Source organism: Phaethon aethereus (genome assembly GCF_964289735.1).
Source record: "Phaethon aethereus genome assembly, chromosome: 16".
Taxonomy (NCBI): Eukaryota; Metazoa; Chordata; class Aves; order Phaethontiformes; family Phaethontidae; genus Phaethon; species Phaethon aethereus.
Genome location: NC_138592.1, coordinates 6,406,086 through 6,419,319, shown reverse-complemented (window position 1 = coordinate 6,419,319; position 13,234 = coordinate 6,406,086). Strand labels below are relative to the sequence as shown.

General features: G+C 46.2%; 1 protein-coding gene across 1 annotated transcript in view; it reads right to left on the bottom strand.

Moving 5' to 3' along the window:
- Positions 1 to 12,538, bottom strand: part of BMP7 (bone morphogenetic protein 7) — a gene marked incomplete at its 5' end in the record, with an annotated part of 44,956 nt that extends 32,418 nt beyond the window's left edge. Inside the window, one exon of the mRNA XM_082007088.1 lies at positions 12,022 to 12,538. Within this exon, the coding sequence (XP_081863214.1) occupies positions 12,022 to 12,538 (517 nt within the window). The remainder of the gene's footprint in view (positions 1 to 12,021) is intronic.
- Positions 12,539 to 13,234: the final 696 nt, after the last annotated feature.

The following is a 13,234-nucleotide window of genomic DNA, read 5'->3' as shown; positions in this document are numbered from 1 at the left end:
TCTGTGCAATAACAAACATCTGCGCCTTGCTCGGTCGGGCAAGCGCCGGGAGATCAGGGGCAACGAACCGCTCAGGGGAAAGGTCCCTCTGCCTGGGGGGAAACCCTGCGAGCGCAGAGCTCGGCGTGCACCCATAGGGCTACACCTATTGCACATTTCCCAGGTGTTCTGTATGTGGGAGGTCCGGTGGCATTAACGCAGGGTATAAGCCAGGACAATTAGACAGAAATACAGTGTTTGGAGGGATGGGCAAAAACATTTTGGAAAGTAACAATTAGAGACTTCAACTGCTGCTTAAAAAGATACTCCAGAGTGCCCTCACTCATGAAAGTGGGACTTCGTGCCCTATTTCACATTTGTCCTTTGGACCACCATGTTTCCCCTGCGCTGCCGAGCACGGCCTCCCGGGTTTGAGAGACGGGAACTGGCGAGGGGGCATTGCCCAGAGGGATCCTCGCGGCCAGCCGCTGTCCTTTTGCCTGTGACGGGACTTGGACCTTGTGCGTACAATCTTTTTGCTTTCTAGGAATGTTTGCTGTGCAACACATTTTTACTGAGAAACAGGCAGGGGACTGTTTCTTCTTTTATTAACTAAGCATATGGGCCTGAGAGCTATGAATATTAAAGATCTGTAAGTTGATGGCATCCACATATATTTCTGTTGGTAGATGTAAAATGCTAGTGTCTTAAAATGATGGCAAGTTTAAACTATAATTTAGAAACATCCTTGGGAAGACATATATAGATACATATAATGTACAGAGTGTGTGCATGTGTCTGTTCCCTTTATGCTTTAAATGCTGGTGGCCAACACCCCGGGCGCAACAGCATCTGAAGGTTAGGAGATTTATTTTCAGTTTAATTCCCACCCACGATCCCTGTTATACAAGAGGAATTTCTTTTTTTTTTTGGTACAAGATAAGCCCATCGGTGACATCAGCAGCACCTAGCCCTGCATACCATGCTGCAGATCGCGGGGCTGGATTCCTGAGGCTGAGCCTCTCACTAGGGTTGGGCCATCCAGGCCTCCTGAGTCAGCCCCTAACAACAGCATTTTCTGTTTTGTTTTGGGTTTTGTGTGTCTTCAAACGCAATTTTGCAATTGCAGTTCTGGGGTAAAAGATCAGCTGTTGTAATACATTCCCGTGTCCTCGCATCGGTTTGGTATGAATGAAGGGAACGCAGCTCACGTCCCGTTGCGTGCAACTCTTAAAAACAGCACTGAACTGAGAGTGTGGCGTTTATGAAAGCGTCTCTCAACGAGTGGGAACACAAATCACTCTCCTCCAGCTCGGTCTCCTGCCCACCAGTCACCGCTCTCTCGTGGGACTACGACTGCCAATACGCAGAGGAAAGACTTTCGGCATATTAGACACACCGACTTAGATTTTTCCCCTACTCTCTAATATTTTCAGTGAAACAGCTCTCATCTCACAGTCTTGGACTAATGAGCAAAGTGACAGTTACTGTTTTCTGAAAAAATATTTGGGGTTTGCTTGAACACGTTTCTGCATCATTCTGGATTCCTCCATGTATTTCTGTAGTCCCTGTGTCAGGTTTTAATGTAGCGTAACGGTCAGAGATTTCTGTGGATATGGAGCCTAATATTCTTGTAATTTGATTATAATGCATGCCACTGAGTTGCAGGAACTATTGTACTCAGAGGTCAAAGCTGTGTTCACACCAATGAGGAAAGTTTTACACCACATGTCGGATTTGCTTCTCCTTTTCACCTATCTCAGAAGACAAATGATTCATCACATAGTGCTGAAATATCTTCATCTTATGATTTGGGCCAAGACTTAAAAAAGCGGTTACTTAAAAGCTTCTTTTTCAATTGAAGAGAAATACCTATGCTGAATGATTCTTTTTCAGCTCTTCTCTTCTGCAGTTTATTACAAGTATATTTGTGTAATTAGGGGGCCCAGTAGTAATGTTGTTAAAATACAAGTGGGCACATTTATTGTTTCCTCCAAAAGGAAACAACCAATCTCCAGCAGTTCTGGTTTTTCCCTGCCTCAACTGAACATTTACTGCTTTATGTAGCTAGCAGATTGTGAGGCTAAAGTTAATTCTTTTTTTTTTTTTTCTTTCTTTTTGTTAAAAAGAAGAAAAAAAAATCCCCTCCTTTCTCTTAACAAATGCTGGATTCTTTAAGGATATGGTCAGAAAGGGGAACTTGAACTCAGCATGATGTTTATAGTGCCACACAAGCTTCAGGAAAAGTGATGTGCAGTACTCTTTATTAACATCTGAAAAGTCCCTGTGGGATTGTAATGACTGCACAGTAACAAACAAATAAAAGTAGCAAGATTAAAATGTTCAGAATATTTTTAGTGATAGAAGCAATAAGTTTTAACCTCGAGAACCAGGGGAGCAGAGCATGTGGGTAGAACAGATACGATTAGGAATTGATTCCTGTTAGTGGCGAATGATTATCATTCATGGCAACACAGATACTTGGCTGGTGTAAATAAATTGTTAAAACAGTGATACAAAAGTATTCGAACGCGACTACATTGCAAGCACCAGAATTCAGAATTTCTAGATTACCGTAATTTTTGATCTTTAGACCTGAACTTGCTTTCCCTCGGGGTGCCGAAGGACTCACCAAAGTCAAGGGGCGTTTCAGGTACACAAGCAGCGAGATATTACCGGCCTGTTCCTAATCCTTACTCGGTAAGAAACTTGTCTCTCCGTCGGAATTATAACTCCCAGCTACTGATGCTGTATGATTTTATGAGCACTTTTTAGTAGTTCTCCCAGGGTTGTTCTGGTGTCTTTTAAAAAGTTTCACTGCCGCTGTGCTGTGGAAAGAATGCTCGGTAAAACCGGGGGACAGGGCAGCCCCACCGGTGCCAACGAAACGAGGCGACCGCAGGCCGCGCTTGGCCCAGCGGCTCCAGTAACAGAGCCGAAGCTCGACCCGATCTGCAGCCCCCGGGCTTGGAACGGCCTCTGGGCCAGCTCCTCAGATGGTGTCGGCGACTGTGCTGCTGGATGCCCCGCGCCGGGCTGCCGCAGCCGAGGACGCTGCGCGGGGACGCGGGCGGTTTGCGCGCAGGGGCCGCTCGGGCCCGCGCCGCGCGCTGGGCGGTTGCGGCCTGACGAGAGGAAACTTCTGGCTCGTCTGAAAGGCAGCGGCGCATGACGGGCAACGCTTCAAAAAATGGTGCGCCGCGAGACGGTCGGCCTGGTCAGCGCGATGGCGTTCCCTCGCCGTCAAGGGCCTAAAAAGGCACTTGCTCGTTTTCGTTATTGCTTAGAGGGAAGCGGGGCCTTCCCTCTCCCCCTTCCTTTTTTTTTTTCTTAAAAAAAAAAAAAAAAGGACGGTAGCTTTTAAGAACTTGCCATGAAGATCTAAGTTAAGGGATTTTCTCTGCTACAAAGCCTGCATAGTTTCCCAGGCCAGGTGGACCCGACAGCACTGACTGCATGCTGAAAAACCTCATCCCCACCCTTCAGGCACTTTAATTGTAAGCCTTTCCAGATACGCTGGATAAACACTGTCAAAATGAACCTGAAAGGGTGGTTGTTGTTGGTTTAGCCCTTAAATAATTATGAGTTTTTCTGTCTAATTACAACATCATCTTGTTTAAACTTGGATGGCTATTTGCAGTATCTTTTAAATGAGGCGGAATCAGAAACAGTGAAACGCTGAAAATTTACATTTCTTCTACTTCAAGGCAAGGCAAAAAGAATTTTTATTCCTGTAAAATGTAATTCAACCTGACAAGAAAAGATTCTAACTTGGAAGCTACTGTGGTAGGATAAAGTTGACAAAGGATAGCGTGTGACCTCCGGGATGCAACAGAAACTTAATACTCTACGGACTAAATTTTTCAAACAGTTTAGAAATACTTTAAGGTAATTTACGGGAAGACTTGAGTGACAAAGCACATTACTTGAAGTGCCTTTCCTTCACTAGGCACTTTCTAAATTCTTTCTCTTTCATTTCTTTACTCTCAGGAGACTTTTAAATCCAGTGAACCAAAACAACACTTTGTTTGTTGGTACAGCGCAGGGCTGGCACAGATGGCAGACACTGCACCTGTTCCAATAAAATGGGAAAATTGAGAGATAAACCATAGCACTCATTAAGAGGAATCTACTGAAACACGAACAATTTGTATTTTGAATATCCTCCAGGAATAAAAGGAGAAATACATAAACAGACATTGTTTTCACCATCATCAGTTTAAAATACATTTGTTTAAAGGGAACTTCACCTTTGTTTCATGTACAAAGAGAGTACAGACCACTAAAGAAACTATGATTATGCTTGACTTTAAGAAAGCAAATTATTTTATCTAGCTACTCCTATTCTTTAAAAAATATTATCTGTTGGCAGTTTCATCAAAATCAGTTAATCTACCTATTCCTTAGTTGTGGCAGCTTGTTTTACTTCTACATTTTCTCATGCTGCGTAATTCTTACAATCTAGTCCATAACAATCAGAATGACAACATAAACAAAAGTCCTTCTGCTCATCTGTTAATGAGTCACTAAAACTGTGGGAGGTGGGGGGAACCATAGAAATGTTTAGATAATTAGCAACAAAATTGACTGCAAAATAGTTTTTTCTTGGCAGAAGGAATATGCTATGTAATATCTGACAGGTTATTCAAAAATCTTAAATGAGAAGAAACATTAAGAAACAGCTACTCAAAGGATAAATTTCTTCAAACATTTGGCTGGATCATCAGTGGTTGTGCGGTTCAACATCCCATGTATCTCCCTCTATCTCTCTCACACACATACACACAAGCATTAAATACAAAATGTCATGAAAATTCCTAAGTGTCATTTAATGTTGGCAGCCCTGCACTGTAAAGTCATTTATATAAAACTGTGGTTGGCAGGTCTCACTCTTCCATGGGAACAAATTAACATTGGCATTCCAAACACAGGAAAGTAAGGAAATTAGAAACACAGTTTATATTTGGCCAGTGCTTTGAAATACTGTACCACGCTACTGATGTCAATTAATGAAAAGCAGAATTTTGCCGAGAGAGTCTGGTTTTGAAACACATTAACACACGTTAAACATGTTTGCACAGGAACTGGATTGTAAGCATCTTGGTTCCAAAACAATAAAGCAATTACACTAAAACTTGTAGTCTCAAAGTTGCCATTAATTCAATCCACTCAATCTGGATCACTAAGGGATTTTCACTGACTTCAAGATGTAGTCGACACAAACGTTTAAGTATCGTGGGGCTTGCACACATGAGCTCGCACCCAAGATCCTCCTGCGTTACCTGCTGTAAATCAGGTGAATTTATGTATAAAGAATGGAATTGTACAACGTATACCCAATTAAAGCGGGTCTCGGCAAACTTTGTACTTTTCATAAACAAAATAAGGATTTCTGAAAGAGGTACTTAAATTAGAACAGGTTCAAACTTTGCTACTTGCAACCGTTTTCTCAGCAAAGATGTTTACTGACCAAATCGCAAACACTTCTGGCTTTCACGTGTGTGCCAAAAGATCTGGATGGCAGTTTATCTCCTGGCACAACTCCACTGACTTCAGTGGAATTACTCCAGCACGGAATTTGGCCCCGCAGTCTTTACAACACACTGTTTATTTGTACTGTGATTCAGATATTTTGATACCAGGAATCTTTCATCACTGAAGTTTCTCCACATGAAATATGTCTTGTATTAAGAAATACCACTTTCACATTTTTGTCAAACATTATTTGTTAAATTCTCTTTGTTGCAAAGATGGGAATTCAGCTGTAGTTCAACAACATGGATTGGGCTAATAATGATAAACAGTGACTAATAGGTGCTAGTTCATGTTTTGATTATTTGCAGCAAAGGAAACCTCCCTCAAAAACAATGTTAAGATTATAAGATTAGGAGAGAAAACTGTTTGAAGCTCTAGCAGAAACTACTGCATGCTCATTATTTCAACACAGGGGCATTTCTTTGGCCCAATTCTACACTCAGTTGTGCTAGTGTAAATCAAGAGGGAGTTTATGGGAATTATTTTGGACGTACAGTTGTATAAATGAGACCGTAGGGCCAGCTTCAGAAGAAATTTGACAATTTACACCAATGAAGACCTAGCCAAGAATTTTCTCATGGGTTTCCATTTTCCAAACATATGCGTGTGCAGAACTTTATCCATGTGATTAGTCCTCGTGAGCAGTCCCACTTACTTCAACAGCTGTAGAATGAAAATCTTCATCCTGAAACTAATTTAAGCAGCTCACTCATTTCTGTAGAAGTTCCCTCCCTTTAGAGAAGAAACATATACATACAATAGCATAATTTATTTTTTTATATATATTGCATACAGAGTCATTTCATGTGAGTATTTTGATGCAGGCTGCAGAGAGGAGGACTGTGCCACTGGAAAGGGCTTAAAACGTCATGGTCTCTTAATGCTGTGTATCAACAGGTAGTCTCTTTATCTGGCCTGCTATCAAAATTTGCTTTTTTGTGTTCTTGCTGAGATTACTTCACCCATCATTACAACTTCTCACCGGTATTCATCCAGTTAGAACAATTTAGATGCGTAAAACTAAATGTGTTATCATTTTAACCACAAATTAAGAGTTTCCATACAAATATTAGTATTTCCTCGCTCGGTCCAAGGATAGAAGCCATAATGGCACTAACAGTATATTTGATTTAAACTAATTAAAAACAGAGGCTCTTGCAATTTAATATATTGATTTTACCAGTGGGACTTAAATCTTTTATAATAAGTGTACACAGCTGCACCACTCACCCACCGCCACTTTTAAACCTAATCCCTGCATTCCTCCTGACAATAACATGACAGGATCCACACATCCCAGTATTAGCCTTAACCCCGGTGACACTGCCAGAATGTATTAAACTAAAACATCACAGTGTCCTATTTAAAAGGAGCCTGTCAACAGCCCTCACTGAGCTTTCATAGTTATAATCTTTTTTTTAATTAATGTTTCCAACCACTCGTGTAACCTTCTTTCACACGTCTCTTCCCCCCTACCCGAAAAAGCGTTTCAAGCTTATTTACAGACAAAAACGGGACGCCCGGTTTCATGCCGCCTGCCCGGAGGCCATTAGCCCTCCTTTGCGAAAGGAGGGGGGATGCGACGGGGGGATGCGCGCGCGCACCGGCAAAGCCGAGGGCCGGCGGAGCTCGCGCGGGAGCAGGTCCTGCACGCTTCACTTGCGCCTGGCTCCCGTTACAAGCATCACAAGGCCTGGCCATCACGGCTTGTCTCCTTCAAAGCGCTTCACAAGCCGTCGTGTTCTGGCTTTTAAACGACAGCTCCCGGCGGGGGCTTCCCCTCGCCAGGACAGCCCGTGTGGGAACGCGGGACAGCCCCAGCTCCTGGGATAAATCTGCCACGCAAGCGAGCCAGCGGACGGGGACGACTTCCATCCATCCTCGGCTGCTCCGTTCCCTGCTGCCACCGCACCCGCGTGGCGAGGCAAACAGCTCCTGCTCTGCTCTGCCATTTGGCACCGGGAAATCCGACAGTGCAGGAGCGTCTCCGGAACAGGGCCGTGCATTCGAAGGACAGGGGCCGGCGCCTCGCTGCACGGGCAGCGCGCTGCACGCCTTCGTGTCGCCGCAAGCTCTGCGCCCGAGCGGATCTCACGCCGACAAGCGTGGCAGGTACCCCCGCTGCCCAAAGCACTTACGGGCTGTACCTGCCCAGGCTCCAGAGCCTCTAACAGCACGAGGCGGAGGAGAGGGGAAAAAGCCGAGGGCTTGGCCTAATGTATGGACAAACCACGTGATCGTGAGCAGGCACCCAGGGCTAACGTTTAATCTGCTTTGTTTCAAGGGGGAAATATGTGAAGATCAAATAAGTTCAAATCCAGGTCAAATATCCTTGAAAATCTTTGATTTATATAAGCAGGAAAATGAGGTTTAAAAGAAGTGATTATGAAAGGGTTACTAAAAACACAGCTGTACGCGTACTCTTATATCTGAGGCTCTCCAAAGAAAAACTGTGTGACATCTATATTAACCTTTGGCTGTACACCAATGAAGGCCTGTAGTGAGCTGGAATGCGAGGCAGCCCCTTCCAAATTTTAACACAAGCCAGGTTACAGCTGCAAATGCCTGCAGCCCGTGCTCACTTTATAAAGTATTCCCCGAAGGAAATTTTTTAACTGTTATAGAATCTTTTTCTAATACCCTACAGTGTTAAAGCCTGTTATTAAAGGGCAAAGAGATGGTTCCCCATGCCAAACACTTGTCAACAAAAAGGATAGCCAGATGGTATGAAATAAAAGGAAACTTGGGGGCTCTTCAGCTTCTTGATTTACATTAACAAAAGCCACTTTCATGTGCTCCTTCCAAGAATGACTAATTCCACACCCCCCCCCTTATTTTTTGCCAGGATTAAACAATGTTGTTCATTTTATAATCAACCACGAGACAAATTAACAAATTGCGTATCAGTTGTGCCGACTCCTTTAAAAAATATTCTAAGCAAGTCTGTTTACCAAGGCAGGATTACCCACATAAGGACAACTCAATTATTTTTAGAAGAGAGGGTCTAAGTAATCTAGAGGATGTTTACTCCTTGGTTGTTGTTTATAAACTTGAAATTAATCTTGTGCAAAAACCACTTTGCGTTTTTTCAGTTCCTAAAATGGATCAGTTTGTAAACTGTACTTGGACAGGATCTGAAATAAAATTCCAAATACTGAAATTATAGTAATAAATTTTATAAAATTAGCCAGTAATTAACTGACTTAGTCAGACCACTGTGGCTAAATTCTCTTTTAATTCACATGTAACTTCATTCTTGACACAAATCCATTCCCCATTCATCTTAGCACAGGTGTAAGCTAAGACAAAATGTAGCCCGTGAATTAACTGGTTATAAATCTAAATCTAATTAATTGCCAAGATTTTACAGTAACCTTACGTGCTTCGTACAAAGCTCCCTGCAACATAACCCTGAAATGGAGCACCTGTATTCTGGTTCCTCCCTACCAGTACCGAGTATAGACTCTCTGGAATAAATATACACAGTACCTCCATAGAAATCAATGTGTGGGGGTGTTGTTGGGCTTTTTTTACTACGTAGCCCAGTAAATCTTGCAATGTAATTTTTTTTTTTTCCCCTCTAACGTTGTACAACTAGATAAAGCAAAAAAGTGTATTTGTAGATTAGCGTTTGGAAGCCTGGAATAGCATGTTTTATTTATTAAAATTTAAAAGTATTATTTCTTTACTCACTTTTACTTCCTCCATTCTATGATGAGACTTTATTATGCTGTGACACTTCCTCATTGTTATGGCTCTAGTATAGTAATAAAAGCCTACCTGTGAAATGCAATGCTCAGAGAGTATCTCTTACAAAACTAGGACAGAGTTTACTACAGTCTGCATTTAGCATTTCAGCTCTGCTTTAAAAGGGATCATTGTCGAAAGTCTCCAAAAAAAATCAGTTCTACAACAGATCTTCTAATTTTCCCTGAACGACAGAGAAAACTGTATGTATCAAAACAGGTGTTGTATTTGGCTATATACGGGAGTGAGTGGCTGGTCTAATTCATTAAAACGTCCATAAACAAGCCTGTCTTTGTCCTATAAAGATGAAAGACCGATGACTATAATGGGATGAAAGGTGTGCACAGTGATGAAGAAAGCTATTATAGATCTATGTCCTTTTTAAACTCGTCCTGGCATGCACTGTTGACAAGGGAACAAACCAGTACAGATAAACCTCCGAAATGTCCCTTGCTGATAATAAGTCCACCTGTCCTTAAAACTATTGGATTTTGCCTGCGCTCTTACTAGTCACTGACCACACTGACAGCAATGAAATAAAATTATAATTAAGTATTTTGCATAAAGAACACTTTTGGACTTCTAAGCCGACTACAAAACCCAGCAGGCTGAAATGGCTGAATATACCCGCTGTCATCACGTCGCATCGGGACGCAGATTATTGATCACATACAGTTTATACAGGTAAAACCCGCCCTATAAAAAGTTCTCGTGTAGAAACAGACACATCCAAAATGTAATTTTTATTTCACAGTTTATGGATTGATTCCACTCCTTTGTATTCAAAATAATCAGGGACCTGAACATTAATTCCTTTCACGTAAAACTCCCGTGGGCTGCAAAGGTGACCCTTACGTAGGAAGCATAGACGGGAGCGCTGCAGTTTCACTGATGAAAGTTATGCAGTAAATAACTGCACCCGAGGAGCAGAGCTACTTCCCCAGACCTAAACTCCCTGCCGTTATGTACTTACATGTTTCACAAGGGTTCTCTCCTCTCTACTGAAATGGAAACAGAAGCGTGAATTTCACTATTGTTATCTCAACATCCTTTGTCTCCTGTTTGGGACTCTCCCTGCACTTCTGGTTGTACCCGGTGTAGGACCCAAGAACCACACAGAACAACGTTAGCAAGATCACTCTTATCTCTCAAGTCAAATATTTGACCGCCATTGGTACTTTTGGCTGCTCAAATATTTGATTTTACATGTATCATTGCTGATCGGCTTAAGTATCTAGCAGCGATTAGACAAACACTGTAATTCCAAACGGAAAGCACCAGCGCTCTCAAAGAGCGCAGCCCCCAGGCCAGATGTAATTCAGAGCTTCCCACTGAGAAGCTTACAGTAGTTAATAAGGAGGTGCAGTTCATGCAAACTAGAGATCTCCCACAGCGTCCCGTGTCTCCCTATTGTGCAAGAATTGTGCCGGGATGGCTACCGTGTCTAATAATTATTAACCTGTGTCACAGAGCCTTTACAGCTGCTGAGCTTTTCAGTTAGTTAAAGCACTGGGATTAGAGAGTGGCGATTTAGGTGGTGATTTAATCTTCGCTGCCTCTGAAGTTCCAGACAGTGGAAGTGTCCAGAACAGTGACATCCATAAAGGTGTTAATGGATTCTTTCCAATGGATTTATTGGCGATGGGGGTGTCTGTAATCCCCAGCGGGTTACGTGCCAGGGGTCAGCTCCTCTTGCCCTTTGCGTCTCCCTTTGTTTGGGGCAAAGTTTGACTTGATCGTGTTTTGGAAATACTGTTCAGATTCTGTCTTGGAACTTGCAGGCACACAATCTCTACGTGTGGTGGTTTGCGAGCTGCACATGATGAGGTCTAAAAATGGACAGAGTGAACCAGGTCTATAATTATATATTTAAAATAGAATGCTCATCCCGACAATGTTTTACTCCAATCCGGCCAAGTCAGTCCACGCGGGTGTGCAATCTACAGCAAGCAAATGGAAATCAGATTGGGCCGTGGCATCCAATTAGAGAGGCCTAGCGAGCCGCATAGAAAGCATGCCAACTTTCGTATCATTTGCATAAACCCATCCACATGTGCTTGTGAAAAGAGGCGAGTTAGCTGCATAAACCAGGGTCAACAGAAAAAGCTGCGGAAGTAAATAAGGATTTACTGTGGAATCCCTCTCAAGCCATTAGGAAAACATGTGGGAGCAGCTCGGCCCCTTCAGCCGAGGGAGCACGGCGCTGGGATGCCGCAGGGGACTACCCATCTAGGCAGCCCTGGTGGCTCTGCATCCCGCACGAGCACCAGCCCGGCGCGGAGAGCTGTGCCGGGACCCGTGGTCCTGCCCGGGTTTCGTGTCTTCCTTGGCAGTGCGGGATGCGGAACAGACCCGCTAATCCTCCCGTTCAACGCCTACCTGCAAATCCAATTTCTGAGGCGCGGCAAGTTAACTATCAAAGGAAGATGACAAAGAACTTCGTGTTTCGGCGTGCGGGCTGGAGCGTGGCGAGAGCTTGTGGCTGTCCAAATGCTGTGATGGGAAGTCAGAGCCCCCTCCATGTTGGTGCTGTTGAACTCCCACCTTGCCTCGCAGCCGCCCTTCTAAGTGCCACTACCTGCCCTTCCTCACCCAAGCGGGCTGCCACCCACCCAACCCGCTGTGGCCATGGCTCCCTGCGGGGCCACCTGCGCTACCGGCCCCTGCCCTCCCGCCGTGGCCAGGGCCCTGCTCCGGCCGCCCCCCGGCACGGTTCCCCCGCCCGGTCACCCCCGGGCCTCGCCGAGGGCAGGCACTCACCCAAGTTGACGAAGCTCATGACCATGTCAGCCTCGGTGAGGAAGTTGCTGTCCTGCAGGCTGGCCAGGGGCGGCCCCTGGGTGCTGAAGATGGGCTTGTAGGGGTAGGAGAAGCCCTCACCCTCCTCGGCGGCGGCCCCCGCCGCCCCCTCCTCCACGGACATGGCATTGTAGAGGTCCAGCATGAACATGGGGGCCGAGTTGTGCTTGCCGTGGAGGTGGGGCCGCGGACGGTGCGGCAGGCCGAGGATGGAGAGGATCTCCCGCTGCATCTCGCGGCGCTCGGGGCCGCGCAGCCGCCGGTGGATGAAGCTGGAGTGCACCTCGTTGTCCACCGTGAAGTCGGCGAGGACGCAGCGCAGCCAGAGGGCGGGGGCGGCGGCGCCCAGCACCAGCAGCCAGGAGGCGGGCTGCCCGCGCCCCGCCGCCGGCATCGCGGCGCGGCGGCGGCGGCGGCTGCGGAGGGGCGGCGCGGGGGGCGCGGGGCTGCCCCGCCGCGGGACGCGCCCCACCGGCATGCGCGGCGCGGCGCGGAGGGACGGCGCGGCCCCGCGCTCACTGCGGCGGCCGGCAGCCCCCGCGGAGGCGCCGCAGCCCTCTCATGGCCCGCCGGCGGCGGCGGGGGCTGCCTAGCGGCCCCGGCCCATGGACGGAGCGGCGGCGGCGGCGGCGGCCCGAGGCGCTTCCCGCGGCGGCGGCGGCGGCGGCGGCAGCGGCAGCGGCAGCGGGAGCGGCGCGCTCTGCCCGCGTCCCGCACGCCGCGGCGGAGCCGTGTGTGCAGCGCTGCGCGGCGGAGCGGCAGCGGGAGGTTGTCTCTGGTGGGAGGAGCAGGCTGGAAAACCCAAGCGCTCTCGCTCGCCCGCTCCAAACCGCTTGGGAGAGAAAATCCGTGTAACTGCCTAGAGGAAGAACATCTGATCAGGTTGCCTTTCAGGATGTTTGGGGAGGCTGCTGGCTCGGGGAGAGGGTGAGCCGGTCCCAAGTGCTTAAATTAACGTGAACGTAATTAAGGAGAAGACACCCCGGGAGGGAGGGTGGTTTAGGTATAAGGAAGGGGCCCAAACTCCCGGAGAGTTTGTAGATGCGAGTGCATCGTCCGTCTGCGCAAACGTGCATACACAGGCATGCCTTTTTCTTCCCCTCCACCCTTTTTTTTTAAAAAAAAAGAAGTACAGATGGGGAGAGACTGTCCAGGACAAAGCCAACAGCACTAA